The sequence below is a fragment of the Notechis scutatus genome, chromosome 13 (genome assembly GCF_049901735.1).
Source record: "Notechis scutatus isolate UNSWTSFEM ecotype Mainland chromosome 13, rNotScu1.2, whole genome shotgun sequence".
Taxonomy (NCBI): domain Eukaryota; kingdom Metazoa; phylum Chordata; class Lepidosauria; order Squamata; family Elapidae; genus Notechis; species Notechis scutatus.
Genome location: NC_142021.1, coordinates 7,559,278 through 7,584,361, shown reverse-complemented (window position 1 = coordinate 7,584,361; position 25,084 = coordinate 7,559,278). Strand labels below are relative to the sequence as shown.

At 42.6% G+C, this 25,084-nt stretch overlaps 1 protein-coding gene across 5 annotated transcripts in view; it reads left to right on the top strand.

The window, feature by feature from the left end:
• TXNRD2 (thioredoxin reductase 2) overlaps window positions 1-25,084 on the top strand; it is a 38,493-nt gene that overhangs the window by 5,653 nt on the left and 7,756 nt on the right. For all 5 annotated transcript variants that reach the window (XM_026686383.2, XM_026686384.2, XM_087942850.1 and 2 more), the window contains exons 3-12: window positions 1,109-1,165; window positions 2,274-2,418; window positions 3,059-3,133; window positions 4,460-4,538; window positions 6,007-6,069; window positions 6,882-6,952; window positions 13,733-13,752; window positions 15,978-16,069; window positions 17,629-17,803; window positions 24,539-24,675. In XM_026686383.2, the coding sequence (XP_026542168.2) occupies window positions 1,109-1,165; window positions 2,274-2,418; window positions 3,059-3,133; window positions 4,460-4,538; window positions 6,007-6,069; window positions 6,882-6,952; window positions 13,733-13,752; window positions 15,978-16,069; window positions 17,629-17,803; window positions 24,539-24,675 (914 nt within the window). The remainder of the gene's footprint in view (window positions 1-1,108; window positions 1,166-2,273; window positions 2,419-3,058; window positions 3,134-4,459; window positions 4,539-6,006; window positions 6,070-6,881; window positions 6,953-13,732; window positions 13,753-15,977; window positions 16,070-17,628; window positions 17,804-24,538; window positions 24,676-25,084) is intronic.

The following is a 25,084-nucleotide window of genomic DNA, read 5'->3' as shown; positions in this document are numbered from 1 at the left end:
GATTCTCCAGGCCAGCTGGCAGAATCTCAAAAAATGGTAAGAGTGCGGGCAGTCTAATGTCCAGGGGAAGCACGGGTATAGAGCTAGTAAACCTATATTACCAGAATCTTGCACGTCTAAAAGGACATTTCTTTCCCTATGCTCTCCCTTATCATATTTATGGTGGCATCTCTAGTCCAAGGCTGTTTTAGCATAATGCCATGGGGTGGAGTGAAACCTGGACAGGTTTTCAAGTTTGTAGATGGGATTTGTTGTCATCCTTAGATAGGAAATATAACTAGAGAAATTAATTTTACTTGTTTGTTTGCAAAATCTTGCAAGTCTAAAAGGATAATTCCCCCCCCCCATCACCTTTACAGCTTGAGAAATTAGGGAGGGTTCTTTCTGAGCATCATTCTCCACCTACTATACAGCTGTGAGCTAAGCAGTCCATTATCTTGGCAGCATCTTTCTTCCCAAGCATCTCTTTCCCACGTACCACTTCAGCTCTTCCTTTACAGGCCAAGAAACTAGGGAGGGTCTCTACTGAATTTCTTGGCCTTTCCAACACCCAGCTGTGGACTATGCTCTTATCATTCCTATGGTGGCATCTCTGGCTGTTTAGGCATCATGTCATGGGATGGAGTGAAACTTGGGCAGGTTTTCAAGTTTCTTGTTAACACTGCCCAGCATTAAAGCTTGTTGTTGCTACTTTGGCAAACTGATTGGGGTGCCTGCCAGCTGAGAAATACCTATTTACTCGAAGGCAAATAGGGGAAGTTGAATCTGTCTCCTTGCGAAAAGGAACTCTTTATTTTTCTGTCCACAATTCTTCCAGAACTGTTATATTTGCTGCTAACCACTAGAGGCACTGTGGGACGAGTTTTATTCCTGTACTGGGATGCAAGGCCCAAAGCGGTCCTAAAGTGCCTCCTACTGGTCAGTAGCAAATCTGTCAACTTGCAAGAAAAAGTTGGAAACCACCCCTAGGCAAGGGGGATTTTGGGGACAACAAATAGAAGATGCTTATCTAAAGCTTCAATTGTCTTTGGGCCAGTTTGAAGAGCATTGCTCCGACTGTACCCTTTTCTTCAAACATGTCTGTAACTTTTATTTCTCTTTGTTTAAGCTGCCCAGTTTGGAAAGAAGGTAGCTGTCCTAGACTATGTGGATCCTTCTCCGAGAGGTGAGAAACAATCTGAGCGAATTGCATAACTCTGTCGTCGTTGTGACCTTGACTGTCTAAAGCTGGCTGGGGATTCTGGGAGTTGAAGTCCACCAATCTTAAAAGTTACTCAAGGTTGGATGCCCCTGACTTAGAGTGATGTAAGTATAGGTAGTTCTCTCTCAGCCAGTCCTTGAATATTGAAGATTTGTCCTGAAATGAATACAAACTCCAGGTCCTTTGTAGTGCAATGATGGTTTATTCATTAGATCAGCAAACAACAAACACTCCTATCAGTCAAGAAAGGTTAAAAGCCAGGCCAGGTTAGTGTTGGGTTTAAATTTGCTCCCTTTCCTTTATTACCATTTTCATGAGACGCACCCCACCACATCCAGGCCTATACACAGTTCTAGTTCTGGCCATGCCTAACCCATTATCCCTAAATGCTATTAACCCTATGACATGTCTACATCCCTAATCTATTCCGACCCTCGCTAATTGATCCCCACCTGGTGCCACCTTCACCATGTTTTAACCTAAAGCTTAATTACCACCTATATGTGCCCCAACCCCCTCTAACAATATGCACCACATCAATGCATGAAAAAAGCCACTTCCAGCAACCCCGCAGTTGCTTCAGAATCCATCCTGTTACCCCGCCGTTGTTGCAGAATCCATCCTCAGCTCTGCTGAGTCATTCCAAAGCGACCCTCAACACCATCGGCCAGCATGCAAGCAGAAATACAGATCTGGCAGCAGCGGAGATAAGGTGACATTCTCTACCGCCAGCTGACTTGCTCCAAGGCGTGTTCAGGGCTGACGGGCTCCGTAGCAAACTCAGAGCCCGACAGCTCTCAACTTAGGACCCACAAATGGAGCCCAAAATTTCTGTTTCTCAGTGAGAAATTTATTAAGTGAGTTTTGCCCTCTGTTAAGACTTTTCTTGTTGCATTTGTTAAGTGAATCGTTTGCGGTGGTTAAATTAGTAACACAGTTCTTAAGTGAATCTAGTTGCCCCCTTGGCTTTGCTTGTTCTTTCTCCAAGATCATAACAGTAATGGGACATTGCTCAGGATGTGAGAAAAAAGCTCCACCCATGAATGAGAGTGTGGCCTTTTCTCTTCTTCAGGAACCAAATGGGGGCTTGGTGGGACGTGTGTGAACGTGGGTTGTATTCCAAAGAAGTTGATGCACCAAGCGGCTCTCCTGGGACATTCGGTCCGAGATGCCCAACATTATGGCTGGAACATACCCCGTCATATCAGTCACGACTGGTAAGACAACTCTCCTGTCTGTTTTTTGCAACTTACCTGTGCATAAACCCTTCAAAAGAACCTAGAAGAACTAGGAAGATTTGTTTCAGAAGAGAAAGGCTATGGGATGTTGTCTTCTATCGGGTTGGTCTGTGGATTCATCCATTCTATGCTATGCATTTGCCTAGAAGGAAGAGGCTTTTTGCCCCAAATAATTTCACTTTCAAATATGAAGATTTTAGATTTAATAACAATATGCTGACCTGGGACAATTTTCTTTCTTTGAGTTAAGAGCATTTAACCATTTGCATTAAAAAAGTCTATATTTTCTATTTTCCTCTTTTTGTTTTTCATACTTTGACTGTCTTGAAAAATTCTAATTAAAAAGAAAACCCCACAGCTACTTGTAGTTGTTATTTTTCCACCCAACGCCCATCCCTTCCCGTCCTTTAAATCCATTTTAAATCCCTTAAAATCAAGGGTCTTCAAACTTGGCAAGTTTGAGACTTGTAGAATTCAACTCCCAGTATTCCTGAGGTAACATGACTGGGGGAGGAATTCTGGGAGTTGAAGTCCACAAGTCTTAAAGCTGTCAAGTTGGAAGACCCCTGCCTTAAATCCATTCAGCTTTGTAATTTTTTTCTCTCTTTTTGACTGCCAGGTCTGTGATGGCCAAAGGAGTTCAAAACTACGTCAAATCCTTGAATTGGGGACACAGGTTACAGTTACAAGATAAGTAAGTGGCCCTTTCTTTCCTGTGCTTCCAACACGATTTGTTTTTTGAAAAGTTAGTGTAAAGATATGTAAAGAGTTCAGGGGAACATTACCTTCTCACCAACGAGGAAGTGTGTTACTCCCCAGTTGTATCTGGCCTTCTAATGGTAATTTTGCACACCCAAATCCTCCTTGTTTATTATTACGCATGTTAGGTTCTCGTTATCTACTTGTAATTTTATTGCTATTCCATTTTATTTGTTTCGTTTAAAAGTCATGTATTTCTTTTATTTCTCATCCTTTTCTAATGATTGTAATCATAGCAAAGGAAGCAAAGATAGTGCCCAGGGGGATAGGCGCCTTGGATGCAATCCCAAAACATCTGAATAGCATCGGCATTGACCCAATCCCCACCAGTCAATTGCAAAGGGCAGCTTAACTCGGAACAGCTTACATCCTGTGAGGATGTTTGAATGTAATTAAACAACAGCAGCAAAATCTGCCTATCCCAGGTCCTTGATCTAATGCTTAATCGAGAGTAAAACACACAGAACTGGCTTTCAAAAGCCTCGGATATAGAAGTTCAGTGGATCTGTATCTATTATTAATACTGCTTTTACTGTATTTATGTTCTTTTCATTTTCTTTCTCCATCTCCTCTCTATCTCCTCCTCCACTTCCTCCTCCTTCACCCTCTTCTCGTATTCTTTCTCCTTCTCTATCCCTTCCTCCATGTTCTCCTCCTATTTCTCCTCTCCTATTTCTTCTTCTCCACCTCATCTATCCCTTCTTCCATCTCCCCCTCCTCTTCCTTCTGCTTTTCCACTTTTCCTGTTCCTCCTCCTCCATCTCATCTGCCCTTCCTCTTCCTTCTCCTCCTCCCTCTTCCCCTATTCTTCTCTATCCCTTCTTCCATCTTTTCCTCCTCCTATTTTTCCATTCCTCTCCTATTTCTCCTTTTCTGCCTCATCTATCCCTCCTTCCATCTCCTCCTCCTCCTCTTCCTTCTGCTTCTCCACTTTTCTCTTATACCTCCTCCTCCATCTCCTATCCCTTCTTCCACCTCCTCCTCCTCTCTTCTCCAATTCTTCCTCCTCCTTCTCTATCCCTTCTTCCATCTCCTCCTTTTATTTCTCCACTCCTATTCCTCCTCCTCCACCTCATCTGTCCCTTGTTCCATCTCCTCCTCCACCTCCTCCTCTTCCTTCTGCTTCTCCACTCTTTTCCTATTTCTCCTCCTCCACCTCATCTGCCCCTTCTTCCACCTTCTCCTCTTCTCCTTCATTCTCTTCTCCTATTCTTCTTCCTCCTCCATTCTCCTTTGTCCTGTCTTTCATCTCCTCCTCCAGAAAGGTCAAATACTTCAATCTGAAAGGCAGCTTTGTGGATGCACACACCATCCGTGGGGTAGCAAAAGGAAACAAGGAGGTAAGAAGGCTGTAACCCCTCTACCCCTAATCCGATCCCAACAAGCTGTTAAGGTTGTTCCTTCGGAGTTTTGATTTGGCATGTCATTTAAACCTAGGCAGGAGCATCTACGAGGGTTTCATTCAGAAGTTAAGATGATGTTTAAAAAGTTAAGCACTGTCCCTTGGGGAGTTGTGCCAGGTGGGACTTCATTTACATTAAATGCAGGTGCCACTTTTGACTATTTTGACAGATTTCCCCCTCTGACACCACTGAACTAGGTGGTTAACCCTGGTTTCTGGATGAGCCCAGCCCCTGTGCTTTACCTGGAATAAAAATCCCTTTTAGTCATCAAAAAAGCACAACAAAGAAATTTCTTTCTGCGCCAACTCAGAAAGCTCAAACTGCCCAAGGAGCTGCTGATCCAGTTCTACAGAAGAATTATTGAGTCTGTCATCCTCTATAACTGTCTGGTTTGGTTCTGCAACCCAACAGGACAGACACAGACTTCAGAGGATAATTAGGACTGCAGAAAAAACAATTGCTACCAACCTGCCTTCCATGGAGGACCTGCATACTGCACAAGTCAAAAAGAGGGCTGTGAAAATATCTACAGACCCTTCACACCCTGGACATAAACTGTTTCAACTCCTTCCCTCAAAACGATGCTATAGGGCACTGCACACCAGAACAGCTAGACACAAGGACATTTTTTCCCCAAATGCTATCACTCTGCTAAACAAATAATTCCCTCAACATTGTCAAACTGTTTGCTAAGTCTGCATTGCTATCATTATTACTATTAATCCTCCCATCCTTCCTTTCACCCATCTCTTCCCACTTATGACTGTAACCTTGTTGCTTGTATCCTAATGATTTTTATTGACTGTTTTCCAGTATGATTTGATTGCTTATTGTACCCTATAATTATTATTAGGTGTTGTACTTTATGATTCTTGACTCTTGACGAATGTATCTTTTCTTTTATGTATACTGAGAGCATTTGCACCAAGACAAATTCCTTGTGTGTCCAATCACACTTGGCCAATAAAATATTCTATTCTATTTCTATTCTATTTCTCTTCTCTTCTATTCCTTTTCTCTTCTCTTCTACTTCTATTCTTATTGTATGCTATGACTATTATAAATTGTTGTACTTTATGATTCTTGACTCTTGATGATTGTATCTTTTCCTTTTATGTATACTGAGAGCATTTGCACCAAGACAAATTCCTTGTGTGTCCAATCAGACTTAGCCAATAAAGCTATTCTACTCTACTCTACTCTACTCTACTCTACTCTACTCTACTCTACTCTACTCTACTCTACTCTACTCTATTATTATATGAGTCAGATTGTTAACCTATAAATGCCATACTTTGGGAGATAACCATGTTCTCCCAGTATGACATGAAGACACACGATGGTCTGGAGATGTTTGGTGTAAATTCCTCTTCCTGTTTTTATTTTTATTTTTAATTATTCCTAGACCCTGCTCACCGCAGACCACATAGTTCTTGCCACTGGTGGCAGACCAAGATACCCCAGAGAGGTAACCTTAGCTTGTTCCTACTTGGCATTAACCTGAGTTAATTTCAGGGTAGCTTTTTGGCTTATCTGTGGTTAAAGATCGATTTACAGAAGGGTTTCTCAATCTTGGTCACTTGAAGATGTGTTGACTTCTACTCCCAGAATTCCCCAGCCAGCATTTGTGGGCTTAACACTCCCAGAATTCGCCGGCCATGCAGACATTGCAAAGGTTTTTTAGAAGAACAAAACCAATCAACTCCCAAAGCAATTGCAATATCAAGTGCAATAGATTTAATGCATTTAATTCTTCATACAGATTGATCTTTACCTATCCATCTCTTCTATGAGTAATTCCAAAACATACTCTCATATGATGAACAGGTTGAGGGAGCTAGGTATGTCTAGTCTGATGAAGAGAAAGATCAGGGGTGACAGGATAGCCGTCTTCCAATATTTGAGGGGGGTCTCACAGAGAACGGGGGGGGTTGATTTATTCTCCAAAGCACCAGAGGGCAAGACAAGAAGTAGCAGATGGAAGCTTATCAAAGAGAGCCAAGCTGGAACTAAGGAGAAATTTCCTGACAGTTTAGAACAATGAATCAGAGGAATAACTTGCCTCTCGCGGTTGTGGTGCTCCATAATTGCAGGTTTTCACAAATAGACAAGCTCTAACTCTAGACTCGAGCTTCGCTACGAAACTATGTGATCGGGCTTAGTTTTTGGGGAGGAAAATAAGGGGGGGGGGGAATTCTGCTTCTGTCTACCAGCATCCTTCGGTATTCATCTGGCTAGCGTCCCTTCCAGCCCCATTATTCTATTTCTTCTTGTTTTCAGGTTGCAGGAGCTCAAGAATTTGGGATTACAAGTGACGACATTTTCTGGCTTAAAAGATCCCCTGGAAAAACGTAAGTCCTTTCTATCTAGCACTGTTTGGGCAGGGGAAATTAAACGTGATTTTCATCGTTAAAACAGGCTGGTCTTGGCTTCCTCATTTAACATTTGGCTGCTAAATAGAATTATCTTTTGAGGCACGTGTTTCTCCAAAGCCTGTGATGTCATATCAAGCCTCCCCCCGCCCCCAAATTGTGTGCCCGGATATTTGTGTTTTTTAAAAAAAGGTTTTGTGCCCAAATGAGGAAGTTAAAAGAAACAGGCACCACAGAATAAATACAAATTAATACGGACTGATCCTTTTAAACTTAATTTTCATTGTGTGCGTGTACGCCTCTTCTTCCTCTGAATATACACTTTTTCCCTTTGGCTTTTTAAATTTATCCACTGGCTTTATAATTTCAACAGAGCCAGAAATGTAGGTTCCAATTCTGGATAGAAAAGTCTGTGATTTATAGATGGGAACAGAGATGTGTGTATCCAAATAATCTGTAGTTATGTACTGTATGTTTCTGTGGAGTAACCTGTAGCAATCCCAACTCGGTGTCCAATTTCCCGGCTGTGTGAAGTTTGTTGCATTTGTGTGAACCACGAGAGGGCAGCAAGGGTTTATGTTACAGAATTGTCTTCCTTCCATTGCTGTGGTATCTTTGCTATTATGGAGGGAAATACCCTTAGTATCCCTATACTAGGGACTGGGTTAAATGCACAAAGCAGGAATGGTAGTTCCCTTCCCTTCCCTTTTCATTTACTTCCTTTCCTTTCTTTTCTTTATTGCTTTCCCCATTCCTTTTCCTTTTTCTCCTCCTTCTCCTCTCCTGCTTTGTAAAACCTCAGTAAGACCATACCTGCAATATTGCATCTAGCTTTTGGTCACAAAAACAATGTTGAGATCTTGGAAAAAGCGCAGAGAAGAGCAACTAAGATGATTAATGATCTGGAGACTAAAACACATGAAGAACAATTGCAGGATTTGGGTTTGGCTAGTCTAGAGAAAAGAAGGACTACCGGGGACATGATAGCAGTATTCCAGGTTTTGAGGGGCTGCCACAAAGAAGAGGGGGGTCAGTTTATTTTCCAAAGCACCACAAGGCAGGACAAGAAACAACGGATGGAAAATAATCAAGGAGAGAAACAACCTGGAATTCAGGAGAAACTTCCTAGCAGTGAGGACACTCAACCAATGGAACAACTTGCCTCCAGAAATCGTGGGCGCTTCATCACTGGAGGTTTTTAAGAAGAGACTGGACGGCCATTTGTCTGAAACGATATAGTGCCTGTGGCTTGAGCAGGGGGCTGGACTAGAAGACCTCCAAGGTCCCTTCCCGCTCTAGTCTGAATTGTAAATTCGTTCGGAGGCCCTGATGTATCCCAGAGAAGTCAGGCTGTTATGTGTGTCTGTTAAAAGAGCTAAGAATTCAGAGATTTCTCTGAAATTGGGCTCCAGCTTCGTCTCTTCTGTTGCATGTTGTAACAGTGTCATGATAGAAGCTCCCTGTTATTTATACTTTGCATTCTTCAGCTTCAGTCAAAATAAGCCCGAAGGGGTACAGTAGCAAGGCTGTGCTTTTGTCAACCGTCTTTTGCAGCCGACGGGGAGAAAGAGGCACTCAGAGTTTGCATTGAGTAACTGTTCCATCAAGGGAGTCTTCCCTCCTTCCCCCTTTTCGGTCCTTCTTCGTTTTGTTTTATTTAATCTGTATGGATTGTTGCTTTGCAAATGGCCTTCCTTGCAGTTGGTCAATGGCTGCCTGGAAGAGAGAGGCTTACCCCAAGTTTTGTCATGTGAAGGTGGCTCGTCCGGCTGTGGTCCAGCATTTTGCAATCGTAGTTCATACCATTTAGAACGATAGATATAACAGAATGTTGAAATTGGAAGGGACCTTGGAGGTCTTCTAGTCCAACCCCCTGCCTAGGCAGGAAAGCCTGTATCATTCCAGATGAATGCTTGTCTAGTCTCTTCTTAAAAGCCTCCAGTGTTGGAGCCCCCACAACTTCTAGAGGCAAGGAGTTCCACTGGTTAATTGTTCTCACTGTCAGGAAATTTCTCCTTAGTTCTAGGTTGCTTCTCCCCTTGGTTATTTTCCTTTTTTTTTAAAAAAAAAAACTTTATTCGATTTTCAAAAAATGTTAAAAACATAAAATAAAATTATATACATCATTGTGTCAATGTCAAGAGATCGTTTACATCTCCTTATCATGTTTCTATACATACTTTCTTGCATTACCATTGCATATTCTTTCCCTTATTCTTATTACAAATTTATATATTTTCATCCTATATTTCTATTTTCTTCACTGTAGATATATACATTTCTATACATAATTTCCTATTCTTTGCCCAATTACAACTTTAATTTATTTTTATTCTTAAGCTGTGTGTACCAGGCGTCCCAGGCTATGTAGCATGTTGATTCCTCTTTATCTTTCAATCTTAGTGTCAGCCTGTTCATCTCTGTACAGTCTAATATCTTATTTATGACTGCTGCCTCTGGTGGTACATTGGTTGGTTAGTTTCCATCCATTGCTTCTTGTCCTTCGGGTGCTTTGGAGAATAGCTTGACTCCCTCTTCTTTGGGGCAGCCCCTTAGATATTGAAGGACTGCCATCATGTCATGTCACCCCTAGTCCTTCGTTTCATTGAACGAGACATCCCCAATTCCAGCAACTGTTCTTTATATGTTTTAGCCTCCAGTCCTCTAATCCTCTTGGTTGCTTTTCTCTCTGCTCTTTTTAGAGTCTCAACATCGTCTCAACGAAGACGATTAAAGGCCTGGAGATTAAAATTTATGAAGAACGGTGGCAGGATTTGGGATTGGCTAGACTAGAGAGAAAAGAAGGACTAGTGGGGACATGATAGCAATCTTCTAGTATTTGAGGGGCTCCCACAAAGAAAAGGGGGTCAGCTTATTTTCCCAAGGGCCAGAAGGCAAAACAAGAAGCAACGGATGGAAACTAACCAAGGAGGGAAGCAAGATGGAATTAAGGAGAAACTTCCTAACAGCGAGGACAATTAACCAGTGGAACAGAAGTTCAGAAGTTCAGAAATCGTGGGCGCTACATTACTGGAGGTTTTAAAGAAGAGAGTGGACAGTCACGTGTCTGAAAAGCTATAGGGTCTCCTGCTTGAGCAAGGGGCTGGACTAGAAGACCTCCAAGGTCCCTTCCATCTGATTCTGATTCCAGAATCATGGTGGCCCAGGAGGTTGGACCTCCAAAAGTCCCTTCCCGCTCTCTGCTGATGGATTGTCTGCCGAAGATCCGTGTGTGGTGGCTTCAAGGTAAAATACCCGCGGGCGCATTCTTTTCCCCTGTAGGGATGACAGCCCACAGCCTCCCTCGAGAAGCACATCATTCTCTCCTCCTCCTCCGAAATGGAATTACATTATTAGTACCTGTAAGGATTAGCGGTGACATCGGCATTGTCTCGCTGACTTGGCCACCCGCGTTTTTAGTTTGTCTTCTGGAGGCACTGTCACTTCGGCGCACGGCGCATTCTTTCCATTTTCTCTTTTGGCAAAGGGTGGGCTGGTGGGGGTGAGATCTCTGGGAAGGGGGGTTGAGGGGGTGGAATCCTGCTTGCAAATTATCCGTAGTCAGTGCGGTGGGGGGACCTCACCTCCATTTTCTGCTGTCGAGGGAGCTGCGGTTAAAAAAAAAACACATTTTTTTTTAAAAAAAAACACGTTTTGTTTGCAAAAGGAATTCTTTCTCCCGCTAGTTTGTCTTATTTTCTTTCGGCTCTTTAGGAAAAAGTTTGTTTATTTATTTATTTCGACACGCTCCAACTTGCCTCCAGGTTTTAGGCCTCTGATGGTCCTTCTTATAGGTGGGGGTCCACCTTTGGGGGTGCTGTTAAAGGGTTGTTCTGGTATCTGAGGTGATTTTTTTCTTCTTCCTTCTTTCTTTTAACCATTGGGCTGCTGAAATTCTGGAGCGCGAGGATAGGTTTTGAGAGGGGCCTTTTTTTTCCCCCCTGCTGCTCGGATGGATGGATCACGTGCCCTCAAGAATATACAATCATAGCGCTGGAAGGGGACCTTAGAGATCTTCTAGTCCACCCCCTAGCTCAAGGCAAGAGAGCAGGGTTTTCAAGAGAACAGCCTTTGAGGTTTACAGGTGAACAGAGTTGAAAGGGATCTTGTAGGTCATCTAGTCCAACCCCTGCCCAAGCAGGAGACCCTACCCCATTTCTGACAAATGGCAGTCCAGTCTCTTCTTGAAAGCTTCCAGTGATGAAGCTCCCACAACTTCCGAAGGCAACTTCTATTCCATCAGTTGATTGTTCTCATTGCCAGAAAATTTCTCCTTATTTCCAGGTTGAATCTCTCCTTGTTCAGTTTCCATCCATTATTATTCCATAGCTGGCCTTCAGATGCCTTGGAAAATAGCTTGACCCCCTTCCTCCTCTCTGTGGCAGCCCCTCAAATATTGGAAGACTGCTATCCTGTCTCCCCTGGTCCTTCTCTTACCTAGACTAGCCAGGCCCAGTTCCTGCAACCGTTCATTGTATGTTTTAGTCTGCAGGCCTTTGATCATCTTAGATAGATTCAGATGAACAGAGTTGGAAGGGACCTTGTAGGTCATCTAGTCCAACCCCCTCCTCCCCAAGCAGGAGACCCTACACCGTTTCTGACAGAAGGCAGTCCAATCTCTTCTTGAAAGCCTCCAGTGATGAATCTCCTACAACTTCCAAAGGCAACTTCTATTCCGTCGATTGATTGTTCTCACTGTTAAGCCTGGATTCCCCAACAGGTGTTAAGGAAAACAAACTAAACAGAACGTGCAGCGAAGTCAGATAGGAAGACAGGTAAATGTGTGAGATAAGTTTTCTAGTTAACACGCAGTAAAAATACAGATACGCTTGTGCTATCAAAATTATAATTTATTCCATTTAAGAATTATAGCATAGTCATTATAAACAGTCCATTAGTCATATACCAAATTCAGTCAAGTCTTGTCGAGGATACTCTAATTGCAAAGTCCGTGTCGAATAGCCAGTGTCAGTACACATATAATAAATCTGTCCAAAACTTATCTTCTCTCCGTTGAGAAATATCTTCAAAGTAATCCAACACTTCTTCTCCTCCCGATCCAGCAAGAAAGCAGTCTTCAATAAGCCAGCCAGTAAGAGCCAGAGAGTGCCTTGCTGCTTATATAGTACTTTTACAGCTGCACCCTTAATTACATTCCTTTAGCTTAAAGTCACATACACTTTATCTGACAAACCATGATTCATCATTTTATTATCTTTACCCAAAACAGTTAGGGTAAAACAATGTTATCCCTAACACTCACTGTCAGGAAATTTCTCCTGCTTTCCAGGTTGAATCTCTCCTTGGTCAGTTTCCATCCATTATTCCTTGTCTGGCCCTTCAGGTGCCTTGGAAAATTGAGATGATACAGAAGAGCTAACCATGACACAGCCGAAACTCCCTTAGGACTGAAGGTTCTATTATTCAGCGCAGACTCACGGCAAGCAAATTTGAGAGACTGAGCTAGCCGATGGCAGATAGATAGATCACTGAATGATTCTGTGAGCAACTCAATCTGCCTGCCTGCTTTGCCTGATTTTGGGTAAAAGTTGCTCTTTTTTTAAAATAAAAAATTCAATATTTATATAAATATTTATAATATTTACATACAAGCCATGCCCGGCCAGTCACATGACCACCAAGCCACACCCACCAATTAGGCCACACCCACAGAACCGGTTAGTGGTCCCTGGGATTTAAAATTATGAATTTGGTGGTCCCTGAGGTCCAAAAGGTTGGTGACCCCTGCGCTAGTCCAACCCCCTGTTCAAGGCTGGAGAGCTTATACCATCCAGTCAAATGGTTGTCCAACTCTTCTTGAAAGCCTCCAGTGATGGGGTACCCACACCTTCTGGAGACAAGCTGTTCCACTGGTTAATTGTTCGAAGTGTGACTTTGTAATGAAGTGATTTTTTTTTTTTTTTTTGCTGTGCCTCATAGTAGAGCTGGTTACACCTCACTTAACAACTGTCTTTCTTAGCATTGGAAATTTTGGGCTCAAATATGGTCATAAGTCGAGGACTGCCTGGGCTTTGGCTATGATCCCTGTCTGAACTTTAATAAAAACTGTTTGAAGAGGAAGTAGTTGTTAAGCCTGAATTCCCCAATGAGTGTTAAGGAAAACAAACTAAACAGAATGTGTAGCGTAGTCAGATAGGCAGACAGGTAAATGTGTGAGATAAGTTTGTATTTTAGTTAACATGCAGTAAAAAGCAGATACGCTTGTGCTATCAAAAATATAGTTTATTCCATTAGGAATTATAGCATAGTCAAAATAAACGGTCCATTAGTCATGTATCATTTCAGTCAGTCCAGTCGGGTATACTCAATTTGCAAAGTCCGTGTTGAATAGCCAATGTCAGTTCACTTACAATAAATCAGTCCGTATTATCTCTTCTCTCCCTTGAGAAATCAACACTCCTTTCTCTCCTCCGTTCCAGTAAGGAAAACGCAGTCATCAATCCATCCAGTAATTAGGGATCATTAAGCGAGAGAGAGAGAGAGAGAGAGAGAGCTGCAATTGACTTGCTTCTTTTATGGTGCTTTTACAACCACACCCTTAATTACATTCTTGTAGTTAAAGTTACACACACTTTAACCAACAAACCATGATAACTTATTTATTATTTTTACCCAAACCAGTTAGGGTAAACAATGTTATCCCTAACAGTAGTCAATCGTTTCACTTCTGATCATAGGCACCAACTTAATTTGATTTTTGATTTCTTTTTTTTCTCTCTCTCTCTGTTCCTTCAACAGGTTGGTTGTTGGCGCCAGCTGTATCTTTTAAACTAAGTTGCATTATTGCGCTGTTGTGGTGGTCCTCTCATTTTAGATAGCTTGCGACGCTTCCTGCATGTCGACATTGTCGTCAAAAACAGCACCACAACAGATTTATTCAGTGGTCCAAGGACAGGTCTCCATTAGCAATTCTGTCAGGCTTCCTTGCCTTTTAAAAATTGGTACGTGTGAGAGCCGGATTGTATATTTGTGTTAGTTGTTTGGACGGACCACCAGCCACATAAATTTAAAGCCTTCACACTTCTCAAAACCCCATAGAACCGTAATGGTGAACCTATGGCACAAAGCCATGCGTGTGGGCATGCAAGTCCCAGGCAAACTTACCTCACTACGCATGTGCGCGCCTCCCAGCTGATTTTCGGGCCTTTTTCGGCCTCCCAGATATTCGAGGGAAGCCTCTGCAGCCTTTGTAGGCCAAAAAAAAAGGTCCATTTTGTCACTTCCTGTATTTCCGGAAATACCGGAAGTGATGAAATGGGCCCATTTTTCGGCCTACGAAGGCTGCAGAGGCTTCCCTCGAGCCTCTGGGAGGCTGAAAAAGGCCCGAAAATCAGCTGGGAGGCACGTACATGCGCAGTGCGGGTAAGGGGGTGGCATAAGGGGGATCGTGCGTGCATGCACAGGGGGTATGTGGGGGGGCGTACATTGCCTTCTCTTGGTGCTGGCACACGCAATTTTTGGCACAGGAGCCCAAAAAGGTTAGCCACCACTGCCATAGAAGGTCAGATCTTCATTTGCTTTACAGTACAGTTTTGTTTCCATGCTGGTTTTTAAAAAAATTTAAACAAAACCATCTACCACATTTAGTGGGTCATTTCCAGCCAAAAATAGGCATAGAATTGTTTCTTTAGAGCAAACGTGACAGCTTTAAGACTTGTGGACTTCAACTCCCAGAATTCCTCCTCCAGTCCTGTTAGCTCAGGAATTCTGGGAGTTGAAGTCCACAAGTCTTAAAGCTGTCAAGTTTGAAGACCCTTGTGATAGATGATAGATACATACATAGACAGATGATCGATCGATAGGTAGGTAGGTTGATAGGTAGGTAGGTACAGAGAGAGAGAGATGATAGATAGGTGATAGGTGATAGATCAGGGGTCTTCAAACTTGACAGCTTTAAGACTTGTGGACGTCAACTCCCAGAATTCCTCCTCCAGTCCTGTTAGCTCAGGAATTCTGGGAGTTGAAAGTCCACAAGTCTTAAACTTGCCAAGTGTGAAGACCCTTGATCTACTCTATTTATATATTCTATCTCTCTCATCTATTCTACCTCTCTTTCTACCTCCTCATCTATTCTATTTTTCCTCTCTCCCTCTTATCTATCTATTCTATCTCTCTCTCTTCTCTCTATCTATTCTACCTTTCTTTCTCATCTATTCTACCTCTCTTTCTACCTCCTCATCTATTCTATTTTTCCTCTCTCCCTCTTATCTATCTATTCTATCTCTCTCTCTTTCTCTCTATCTAGTCTACCTCTCTTTATCTATTCCAGGGGTCTTCAAACTTGGCAGCTTTAAGACTTGTGGACGTCAACTCCCAGAATTCCTTCTCCAGTCCTGTTAGCTCAGGAATTCTGGGAGTTGACGTCCGCAAGTCTTAAAACTTGCTAAGTTTGAAGAGCCTTGCTTTCGAGTTTGGATTTGGTCTAAGCGTTAAATTATTCACATGCCTGGCACAAATATTGTCTGCTTCTGCGTCAAATTTAAAAAAAAACCAGAGATTTTGAGCCAGGAAGAACAAAATGACCGCTCACAAACCGAGACACACTGAACTGCACAATGGCACATCCAAATAGATGGTTTTTTTTCTTTTGAAGATGTTTCACTTCTCATCCAAGAAGCTTCTTCAGCTCTAACCGGACGGTGGGGAAGGGAAGGATTTATATTCCTTGCAGACAGCTGGTCATTTGAATCCTTTTAGAGGGTCGTTGTGGCCACTTGGAGGTTTATCTGTGTCCTCAGAGTCACCTGAGTAGTGCAAATGGTACGCAACGGGCTGTTAAGCGAGGACAACCTGCGGAGCTTTCCTTTAAAGCTCCCAAGTTGCAAATGAATGTTAGAACATAAAAGAGATTTCGGCCTATCCGGATGCAATGGAACGCTTGCAGATTTTCTCGTAAATCTTGCTCTTTCTACTTTTCTCCCTCTTTCTCTTTCTCAAAAGAAATCCAGCGGAATTATTTTTCCTTGATCCAGACACTTGCTAGATGTTTCCCTCGAGTGTGGCGGCTTTCTCACCGGCCTTGGATTGGATGCTACCGTAATGATCAGGAGCATCCCGCTTCGAGGATTTGACCAGGTAGCTTCCGCTGCTTCTGCAGGGGGTCCTCGTCTTACAACAGTTCGTTTAGCGACTGTTCCAATGGCACTGAAAAAAAGGGGGACTTAGGGCTGTTTTTCACACCTCCAAGCATGGTATTCAGACCGTTGGCAACTGACTTGTACTTATGACTGTCGCAGTCTTTCCCAGGGTCACACAATCCCCTTTTTGATACCTTCTGGCAAGCCAAGACCATATAGTAGGGGAGCCAGGTTCACTTAACAACTGGGTGACTAGCTTAACAATGGCACTGATTCGCTTAACAATTGCAGAAAACGGGGCAAAACTCACTTAAGAAATGTCTTGCTTTTTAAAAAAAAAAAATTAAACATAACAATTTAAAAACATTGAACATAGTGGAGTCGTTTTGACATAACTTTTGGTCATCATTCTAGTGAAATATAATAGAATATAGATCTTAAATACATCTATACACACACACACACACACACACACACACATACACACACACACACACACATACATACATTTATTCATCCTTATTTACATCTTCCAACACTCTTAGTGTGATGACCCAGGGCGTGGCACAAAAGCAACCAAGTCACAAAAATAGGTAAAGTCCCTTTAACGCCTCCAACTTGGCCCCCAGTGTCCAGTTATCCTCGGCTGGAGATCAAACTCTTCCCAAAAACAGTCTACAAAGGGAAGAAATGCAGTCCGAACCCAAAGTACAGATAAATTAGAAATAAAAAAAACCAACACAAACCACGCTGCAGTAATTAACACGACAGGCCAGGATAATAAATTGCAGACTTCCAAAAGAGAATGAAGCACACACACAGTTGGGAGGACGCCAAAACCCAGATAAGCCTCGACAAAAATAATGCACGCTTTGCTTCCAGCAAGGTGCTGTGTGCAAACACCCTTCTTATATCCTCTTCTCCCAGCTGCAACTAATGAAAGGGATCAGGGCCCTTTTCTCTCCTGTAAGCTATGTTGCTCCCTTCTCCGGTCCTCCCTGCGTGCCCTAGGGTGAAGATGGGGTGGCCCTGGGTCTTCCTCTGAATGTCCAGCCAGACTGTGCCCATCCCCCGTTTCTTCCACAGCCACCAGAGCCACACTCCCATTCCCTGTCAGCTGCTCAATGTCCCCTTCAGACTCCAACAAGGGCATGTGACACTTAGTGTTATTTAAGTTTTATGATCACAGATGTCTTCTTAACAATTCTTTTCAAGCTCAAACCCTTCCTTTCTGTCCCCACCAGTAGTAAAATCTATTCCAAATTACACAATATTCCGATTCATCTTTATTTTTCCTCTCTAGGGTTAGCCTATCCATTTCAGTGCAAGTCAAAATTTTATTTATTATTTCATCTTCACTAGGAATTTCTTTCTCTTTCCACTTCTGGGCAAAAAAAAGTCTCACTTTTAACAACTTAAATTTGGGGCTCCCTTGTAGCTGTAAGTCTACCTGTAATTAAGAACTAGAATATATAAACCACACACACACACACACACACATCTTGCCGTGAAGGCTTTCCACAGATTAACCCATTGGGTCACCATGGTCTCTTTTAGCAAATGGCCAGTCTGGTGACGAGCCACATGGAAGCGTCCGGCACACGGTTTCTAAAGAAATGCAGCCCAACTAAGATCAAGAAGCTGGACAACGGACGGCTACGGGTGACGTGGAAATATGGGGACTCCGGCAAAGAAAAATCGGATGAGTTTGATACGGTGATGTGGGCAGTAGGTAAGGACCTACCTGTAATACCTGTAGGAAAGGGCTTCGCTCTGGACTGGATGAACACCTGTGAAGTCAGAGCTTGCTAACTTGTTTCTTTAAAAAAAATGTTTTTATTATATAGCAATAGCCCTTATATATATCACTTCACAGTGCTTTTACATCCTTCTCTAAGCACTTTACAGTGTCAGCCTATTGCCTCCCAACAATTTGGGCCCTCATTTTACCCACCTCAGAAGGATGGAAGGCTGAGGAAGGGAGAAAAGGAAGAAAAATAGCAATAGCCCGTAGACTTATATACCGCTTCACAGTGTTTAAAAAATGTTTTTATTATATAGCAATAGCCCGTAGACTTATATATCACTTCACAGTGTTTTACAGCCCTCTCTAAGCAGTTTACAGAGTCAGCCTCTTTTCCTCAACAATTTGGCTCCTCATTTTACCCACCTCGGAAGGAGGGAAGATGATAGATAGATAGATAGATAGATAGATAGATAGATAGATAGATAGATAGATAATAGATAGATAGATAGATAGATAGATAGATAGATAGATAGATAGATAGATAGATAGATAGATAGATAGATAGATAGATAGATAGATAGATAGATAGAATAGATAGATAGATTATAGATAGATGGATGGATGGATGGATGGATGGATAGATAGATAGATAGATAGATAGATAGATAGATAGATAGATAGATGAAAGAACAAAAGGGAGATTTGGAAAATGAAGGGCAGAAGTATAATAAACAATATGAAATAATGAAAATGAAATGTAATAATTGGGAACAATAATAATTATGTTTATTTGTATTAAAATGTATGACACCCAGGTATCACACCATTCACATATTGATATGTATAAAGAATACAAAATAAAACACTTCGCACACACACAAACAAACACACACACACACACACACACACACACACAAAGAGCTTGCTAACTTGAATTTCAAATTGTGCTTTGGATGAATGATCTCATGGGTGTTTAATGACCACTTGAAGTTTACGATGACACTGGAAAAAGGGACTTAGGACCGTTTTCCCACACTTAACGACCGTTGCAGTATGATCATGTGATCAAAATTGGGGACACTTGGCAACTGACTCATATTTATGATGGTCGCCGTGTCCCCGGGGTGATCCCCTTTTGCGACCCTTTGACAACCAAAGACAATGGGGGAAGCCAGATTTGCCTAACAACCGTGCCAAAATTCAAGTTTGTAGGCTTTACGGTTCTGGAGATGTTGTGATGATGCGTGAGTAGTATTTCGCCTTTTTTATATATATAGATATAGATTGTTGAATTCATCCCAGTTTATTTTGGGTCGTGGACACTGTTGAGAAACTCGATGCATAGTGGATGAAGATTCAGACCAAGGGTTGTGTGGCTCAGTTCTCTTTGCACAAGCCATCTAGGTTTATTAGCTTTCCTCCAAATCGTTGGCTTGACTTGGTTCTATCCTAGCTGCCCCCACCAGCTGCAGGCGCCAGATGTCATAGCTTGGGAGATATGTGTCGGCTTACTTACTCATTCCCTGCAAAGCTACAGTCTTGAAGAGGCCTAGCTTACCCTGGAATGCAAACACAACCAATGTTTTCAGATTCCAACAGAGTCCAGGCCTTTTATTTTTACTCATTAGCAAGGAGTGTTTTGTTTTTTTCACTCCAGCCATGGGGGTGTTAAAACCAAGCAGTTTTCCCATCCCTGCTTGCTTCAAATCCAGAGCTAAAAGTCTAGGCACTCCACCCCAAGGGACTAAGGATTATGTCGGTTAAGGACCAAAGCTGCCTAATTGATGTGGGATTCACTCTTGGTTTTGTTTGCCTTGGTGTTTTCATTCTCTAGCCACACATCAACGGCCAGGTGTCTGCGAAACTGGGAAAGCACTTCCTGCCTCCAGATGTGTCCGTCACAAACCCATCAGTGAAAAGGGACAGCTTGCGGAGAGTAGTGGAGATAGGCCTCCTTAAGCCACTTAAACAACGAACCTCGGGAGCTGAAACAGGCTCTGTGAATTGCACGGAGATTTCGTAGTGTTACGGAATGCTGCCAGGCTGATTAGCTTCATGCTTTGTGCATTTGGAGAGAAGGGCTTGTTTTCAAGGAGCTACCACCCTGAACAGGTCTGAAGAGCATGCATGGAGGTGTCGGGCTGATTGATTGTATCACTGAAGGATCAATCACGTTCTATCAAGTTGGCGTCGACTCTTAGATGGATGATTCGTCCTCAGTTGGTCCAGCAGGCCTTCTAACAGTACCCCGTCAACTGTAATAAGTCCACGAATCATCATCACTATCTTTTAACGATCCCATAATCCCTTGCAGGGTGGAGTCTGGACAATGAAATGGAGCTGAGTGTTTACTGGCCAGATGCCCTTCCTGTTGCCAATGAGGAGTTTTGTTCAGCAGATATATTCTCATTGTGCCCAGAAGGAGAAATATCTGCCCTCTACCTAGGATCAAACTCACAGCTTTCTGATTGTGAAGTGAGAGCACTACCTCTAGGCCACCGCACCACTCCTCTATGAAGGCGAATATATGTTTCCCAGGACAACATTGCAGGGTCTAATCTGGGTTGGTCACTGGGACCGGAGGCTTTGTCTTCCGAGCTTTTGGACTCATGCTGGAGCTCCCATCTTCAAAGAACATCTCTCTAGCAGAGAATGTGCTGTTCTGTGTGTGTGTAATAGGTCCATCCATCTTGCTGGTCATCCTTCTCTCTCCTTCCTCTTTTCTAAGCATTACAGATTTCTCCAGAGAGCTGGTTCTTTCCCCTGATGGAGTGTCAACCCAGTGTCAAATTTAGGGTAGATTTTAGCATAGATTTTCTCTAACCTGATCCGTCAGGTTTGTTCCTTGGTTGTCTTCTTCGTTTGCCTTCCCCCTTTTCCAGCATCATGGACTTCTCAAGGGAGCTTGTCTTTCCATTGATGGAATGGCTGGTACCCTCAAGCCAATGTCAACTCTTGGTGACCACATAGATCAGAGGTCTCCAAACTGGCCAACTTTAAGACTTGTTGCCATGCCCCAGTTGGAATCTGATTCCAAGGGAGAGGTGGAACAGCTGACAGGGAGTGGGAATGTGGCTCCTGTGGCTGTGGAGGAAACTGGGGAAGGGCACAGGCCGGCTGGGCATTCAGAGGAAGACCCAGGGCCACCCCGTCTTCATCCTAGGGCATGCAGGGAGGAGCGGATAAGGGAGCAACATGGCTTACGGGAGAGGAAAGAGCCTTGATTTCCTTCATGGGCTGCAGCTGGGAAGACTGTTTAAAAGGGCAAACTGCGCATGGCAAAGATGCTGGAAGCAAAGTGTGCATTATCCTCGTTTTGGCGTCCTCCCAACTGTGGGTGCTGCGTTATCTTTTGGAAGTCTGCAATTTATCATCCTGGCCTGTTGTGTTAATTACTTCAGCGTGGTTTGTGTTGGTTTTTTTTATTTATCTTTACTTTGGGTTCGGACTGCATTTCTCCCCTTTGTAGACTGTTTTTGAAAGAGTTTGATCTCCAGCCAAGGATAACTGGACATTGGGGACCAAGTTGGAGGCATTAAAGGGAATTTATCTACTTTGGCGACTTTGTTATTTTTGTCCACGCCCTGGGTTGTGGACTTCAACTCCCAGAATTCTTCTGCCAGCATAGCTGGAGGTTTCTTTATATGTATATAAAGAATGAAATATGTTAAGAAGGGGATTGTTATAATCATTAAATATATTATGTGTAGTAGTATGAAGTAAGGATGGAGTACTGATATTATAGTAATGAATATGTATCAATTGTAATGGATATTGCACAAGATATTTGTACCTAGAAGACACACTGTTTAAATGGATGATGGGTTGCTTGCATAAAATAAAATTAAAAAATGTAATTTAAAACAACAACAACAACCCAGAACAGTGGTAGGAAGTTGTTTCACATCCGAGCTGAGATAAGCTTTGTGATTATTTTTGGTGGCTAATAGCATCGAGGACAGAGAAAGGCAGAGCATCCTTTGCGCCGGCGGGCGGGGGGGGGGGGAGACAGATAGATAACAGGGTGCCGAAAGGACCCATCAATGCTTCCAAAGAAGTATCCATTCTCCGCCTGAAATGAATCCACAAAGGTCTCCGACCAGCCATTCAGATGGGACACTGTTGTTTTCTTTGGGAGTTTGGTTCTGAATGTGCCTGTGTGCCTGTGTAGACGCTAGCTTTTTTGACAGATGTGCTATCCGGCTGCGTTGTTTGTTTATTGATCGTACAATCCTCGGTCTCCCCTGGCTTAATAGTTTCCTGTGTTGACATCAAAGATCTCAAAACCTTGAGGACGCACACACACACACACACATCCCTATTGTTGTTGTTTTTTTCCAACACAAGCTAGTCACTCATTATGTGCAGGGGATCAGAGTTCCAAGTAATAACTCCATAGAAAGAGGCAGCTAAGTTCTTTCAAAGAATAATTTTATTCGCACAATACTGGAAAAACGAAGATGGAGAAGTATTTAAGAAGATACTTGATTGTGCAAGAAATGGGTAGATGGACATTGAAAATTAAGCAGAAAGTGGACGTAGAATATGATCAAACGTGAGGTTTATTTTACAGTCGTAAGCCAAGAACTACCTGTATCACTTTTTACTTTGGTGCATGCAATCTGGAGTCACGTATGTGAGATGAGTGGTCATATAATTATATTTAAATAAATAAAATTTCCTTTGCAAAGCAAAGTTGCAAATGTAAACAGTTATTATTGTTGTTGTTCACCAACAACTACAGTGTGCACATCAAACGAGATAACCATGCTGGGTTTCGTATCACAAATCACTAGTTGAACACTTCCCGAGTGTTTAGGACTGTGTGATGTATCGGCGGATTATGCGGGCAGATCCCAGTAAGGTGGCCTTTCTACAGCTGACCAATGGAGATTTTGTCAGCGCCAATTGTTTTCAAGTGCTTGCCTAGGTCTTTAGGCACAGCACCCAGTGTGCCCAGTACCACTGGAGCCACCTGCAACTGGTCTATGCCAGAGTCTCTGCAGTTCGATTCTCAAGTCCTGATATCTGGTGACTTTTTCAAGTTGTTTCTCGTGGATTCTGCTGTCACCAGATATGGCAATGTCGACGATCCACACTTTTTTCTTCTCCACAATTGTGATATCCGGGGTGTTGTGTTTCAAAACTTTGTCAGTCTGTATTCGGAAGTCCCACAGTAGTTTTGCATATTATTATTATTATTATTATTTAAAAAAAGAACGGACCATGGGAAATTAATTTAGAAAAGGGAAAGTCCTAAAATGACAAATAGTTAACCTAAATGGTTGGGGAAACCTTGGGGGTGTTCATTCCTCCTTGCTGCTTCTTCACAGTAGTTTTGCATGCTCATTTTCGACCACTTTCTCAGGCTTATGATCCCACCAGTTCTTTGCTACAGGCAGTTGCCACCTTGACCTGGCAAGGGGCTTAACTGCTCCAATGAAGCTGATATTACTATTAGTACTATTATTATCACTATTATCATTATCATTATTATTATTATTATTATTATTCCCTTATGAATTGCTTTCAGATTGATCCCATTTTCAGGTCTATCCTTTACTTTTTCCAAAAAAAAATATAGTCACTGTAATTTAGCATCGAATTGTCACCCCCACCAAAAAAAAGCAATTATAAGATTGGAGCAATACAATCTTGGCTAACAGATTTCAATCGATCAATCTCTTGATTTTGGTCATTGGTACAACCCTGGGTTGTACAGAATACAGGCAGGACATAAATCTCACAACAATAATATTAATTGTATATTTGCAGTGGCCGTCTATGGGATTGTCTCTCCCCACACATATAAATATACAAGTAATATTATTGGTGTGAGATTTATGTCCTGCCTGTATTCTGTACAATCCTGGGTACTGTAGATCATGTTTTTAGTTAGCCTTGACTTTGCCTGTGCTTAGGTCAAGTTAAGTTGAGTTCCAGATTGATGGGAAGCAATCGATTTTAATGGATGAATCCATCTCCCTTTAATTGTGTTAGTTTTAACGGGATGTGTTGTTTTTCTTTTGGAGTTTTGATTAATGGATTTTCAATGCTGCCCAGAGTCACAATGGACTTGGGCGGCCGTATAAATGTCTTAAATAAATAAACGTCTTGAATGGTGATATTATTGTAAAATTAGAAATAACAATCTATAGAGCCATTGGTAGTGATGTTACCGCTATTACTTTGTAAGTCATTCTGTTTCCTTCTTTTTCGTTGTGGTCTTGCTGAAACAAATAAGTGTGTAAAATTTGCAGTCTTGCAAACTTATCTGATTGCTGTTGGGGTTTAACCATAATTCTATCTCTCTCTGTCTCCTTCCTCTTCTCCTCCTCCACCTCCTCTTCCTCCTCCTTCTTTTCCTCCTCCTCCTCCTTCGCCTTCTACTTTCCTCTTCGTCCTCTTCCTGCTTCTCTTCCTTCTCTTCCTCTTCCTTCTCTGCCTTTTTCTACTCCTCTTCCTGCTTCTCCTTCTTCTACTCCTCCTCCTTCGTTGTCTTCTCCTTCTACTCCTCTTCCTCCTTCTTCTACTCCTCTTCCTCCTTCTCTGCCTTCTTCTACTCCTCTTCCTCTTCTTCCTCCTCCTCCTCCTTTTCCACCTCTTCTTCCTCATTCTACCCCTTTTCCACCTCTTCCTCCTCCTCCTCTTTTCCTCCTCCTCCCTCCCTGTTCCCTTCCTCTTCTCCTTTCCTCTCCTTTCTGCTTTCCTTCTCTAAAGGCCGCGCTCCAGACACTGCAGCCCTTAAACTGGATCGTGTGGGTGTGAAAACCAATCCGGAAACGGGGAAAATCATCATCGATTCAGCTGAAGTTACTTCGATCCCCCATATTTTCGCAATCGGGGACATCACGGAGGTATAAACGCTTTGAACGGCCCAGGAAATTTTCCTTAAGAGAGAGTGAGATCACCAGGGACTCCACAGTCCAACGCTTCTCTTCTGTTAAAAGAGACATTTCTCTTTTAATCTTCTCCTTAATCTTCTCTTCTGTTAAAACCTATTTATACCACAGACAGGAACGATATTGGAGGGATCATAACAAGGCATATATCAGGTTGTCGCTGACACATGACGTGGATTGACCTGAACCCATGTTGCAATGTTTGCCTAAGGCCATTGTCAGAACGAGGGCTATCCTTTTTGCCTTCCCTCCGTAGGGGCAGGTGTTGTTTTTTTTAAAGAATCATCTTTTAATGAACCCATAATCCCTTGCAGGGTGGAGTCTAGGCAACTGAATGGAGCTAGCGGAGTGTTTTAAATGGCCA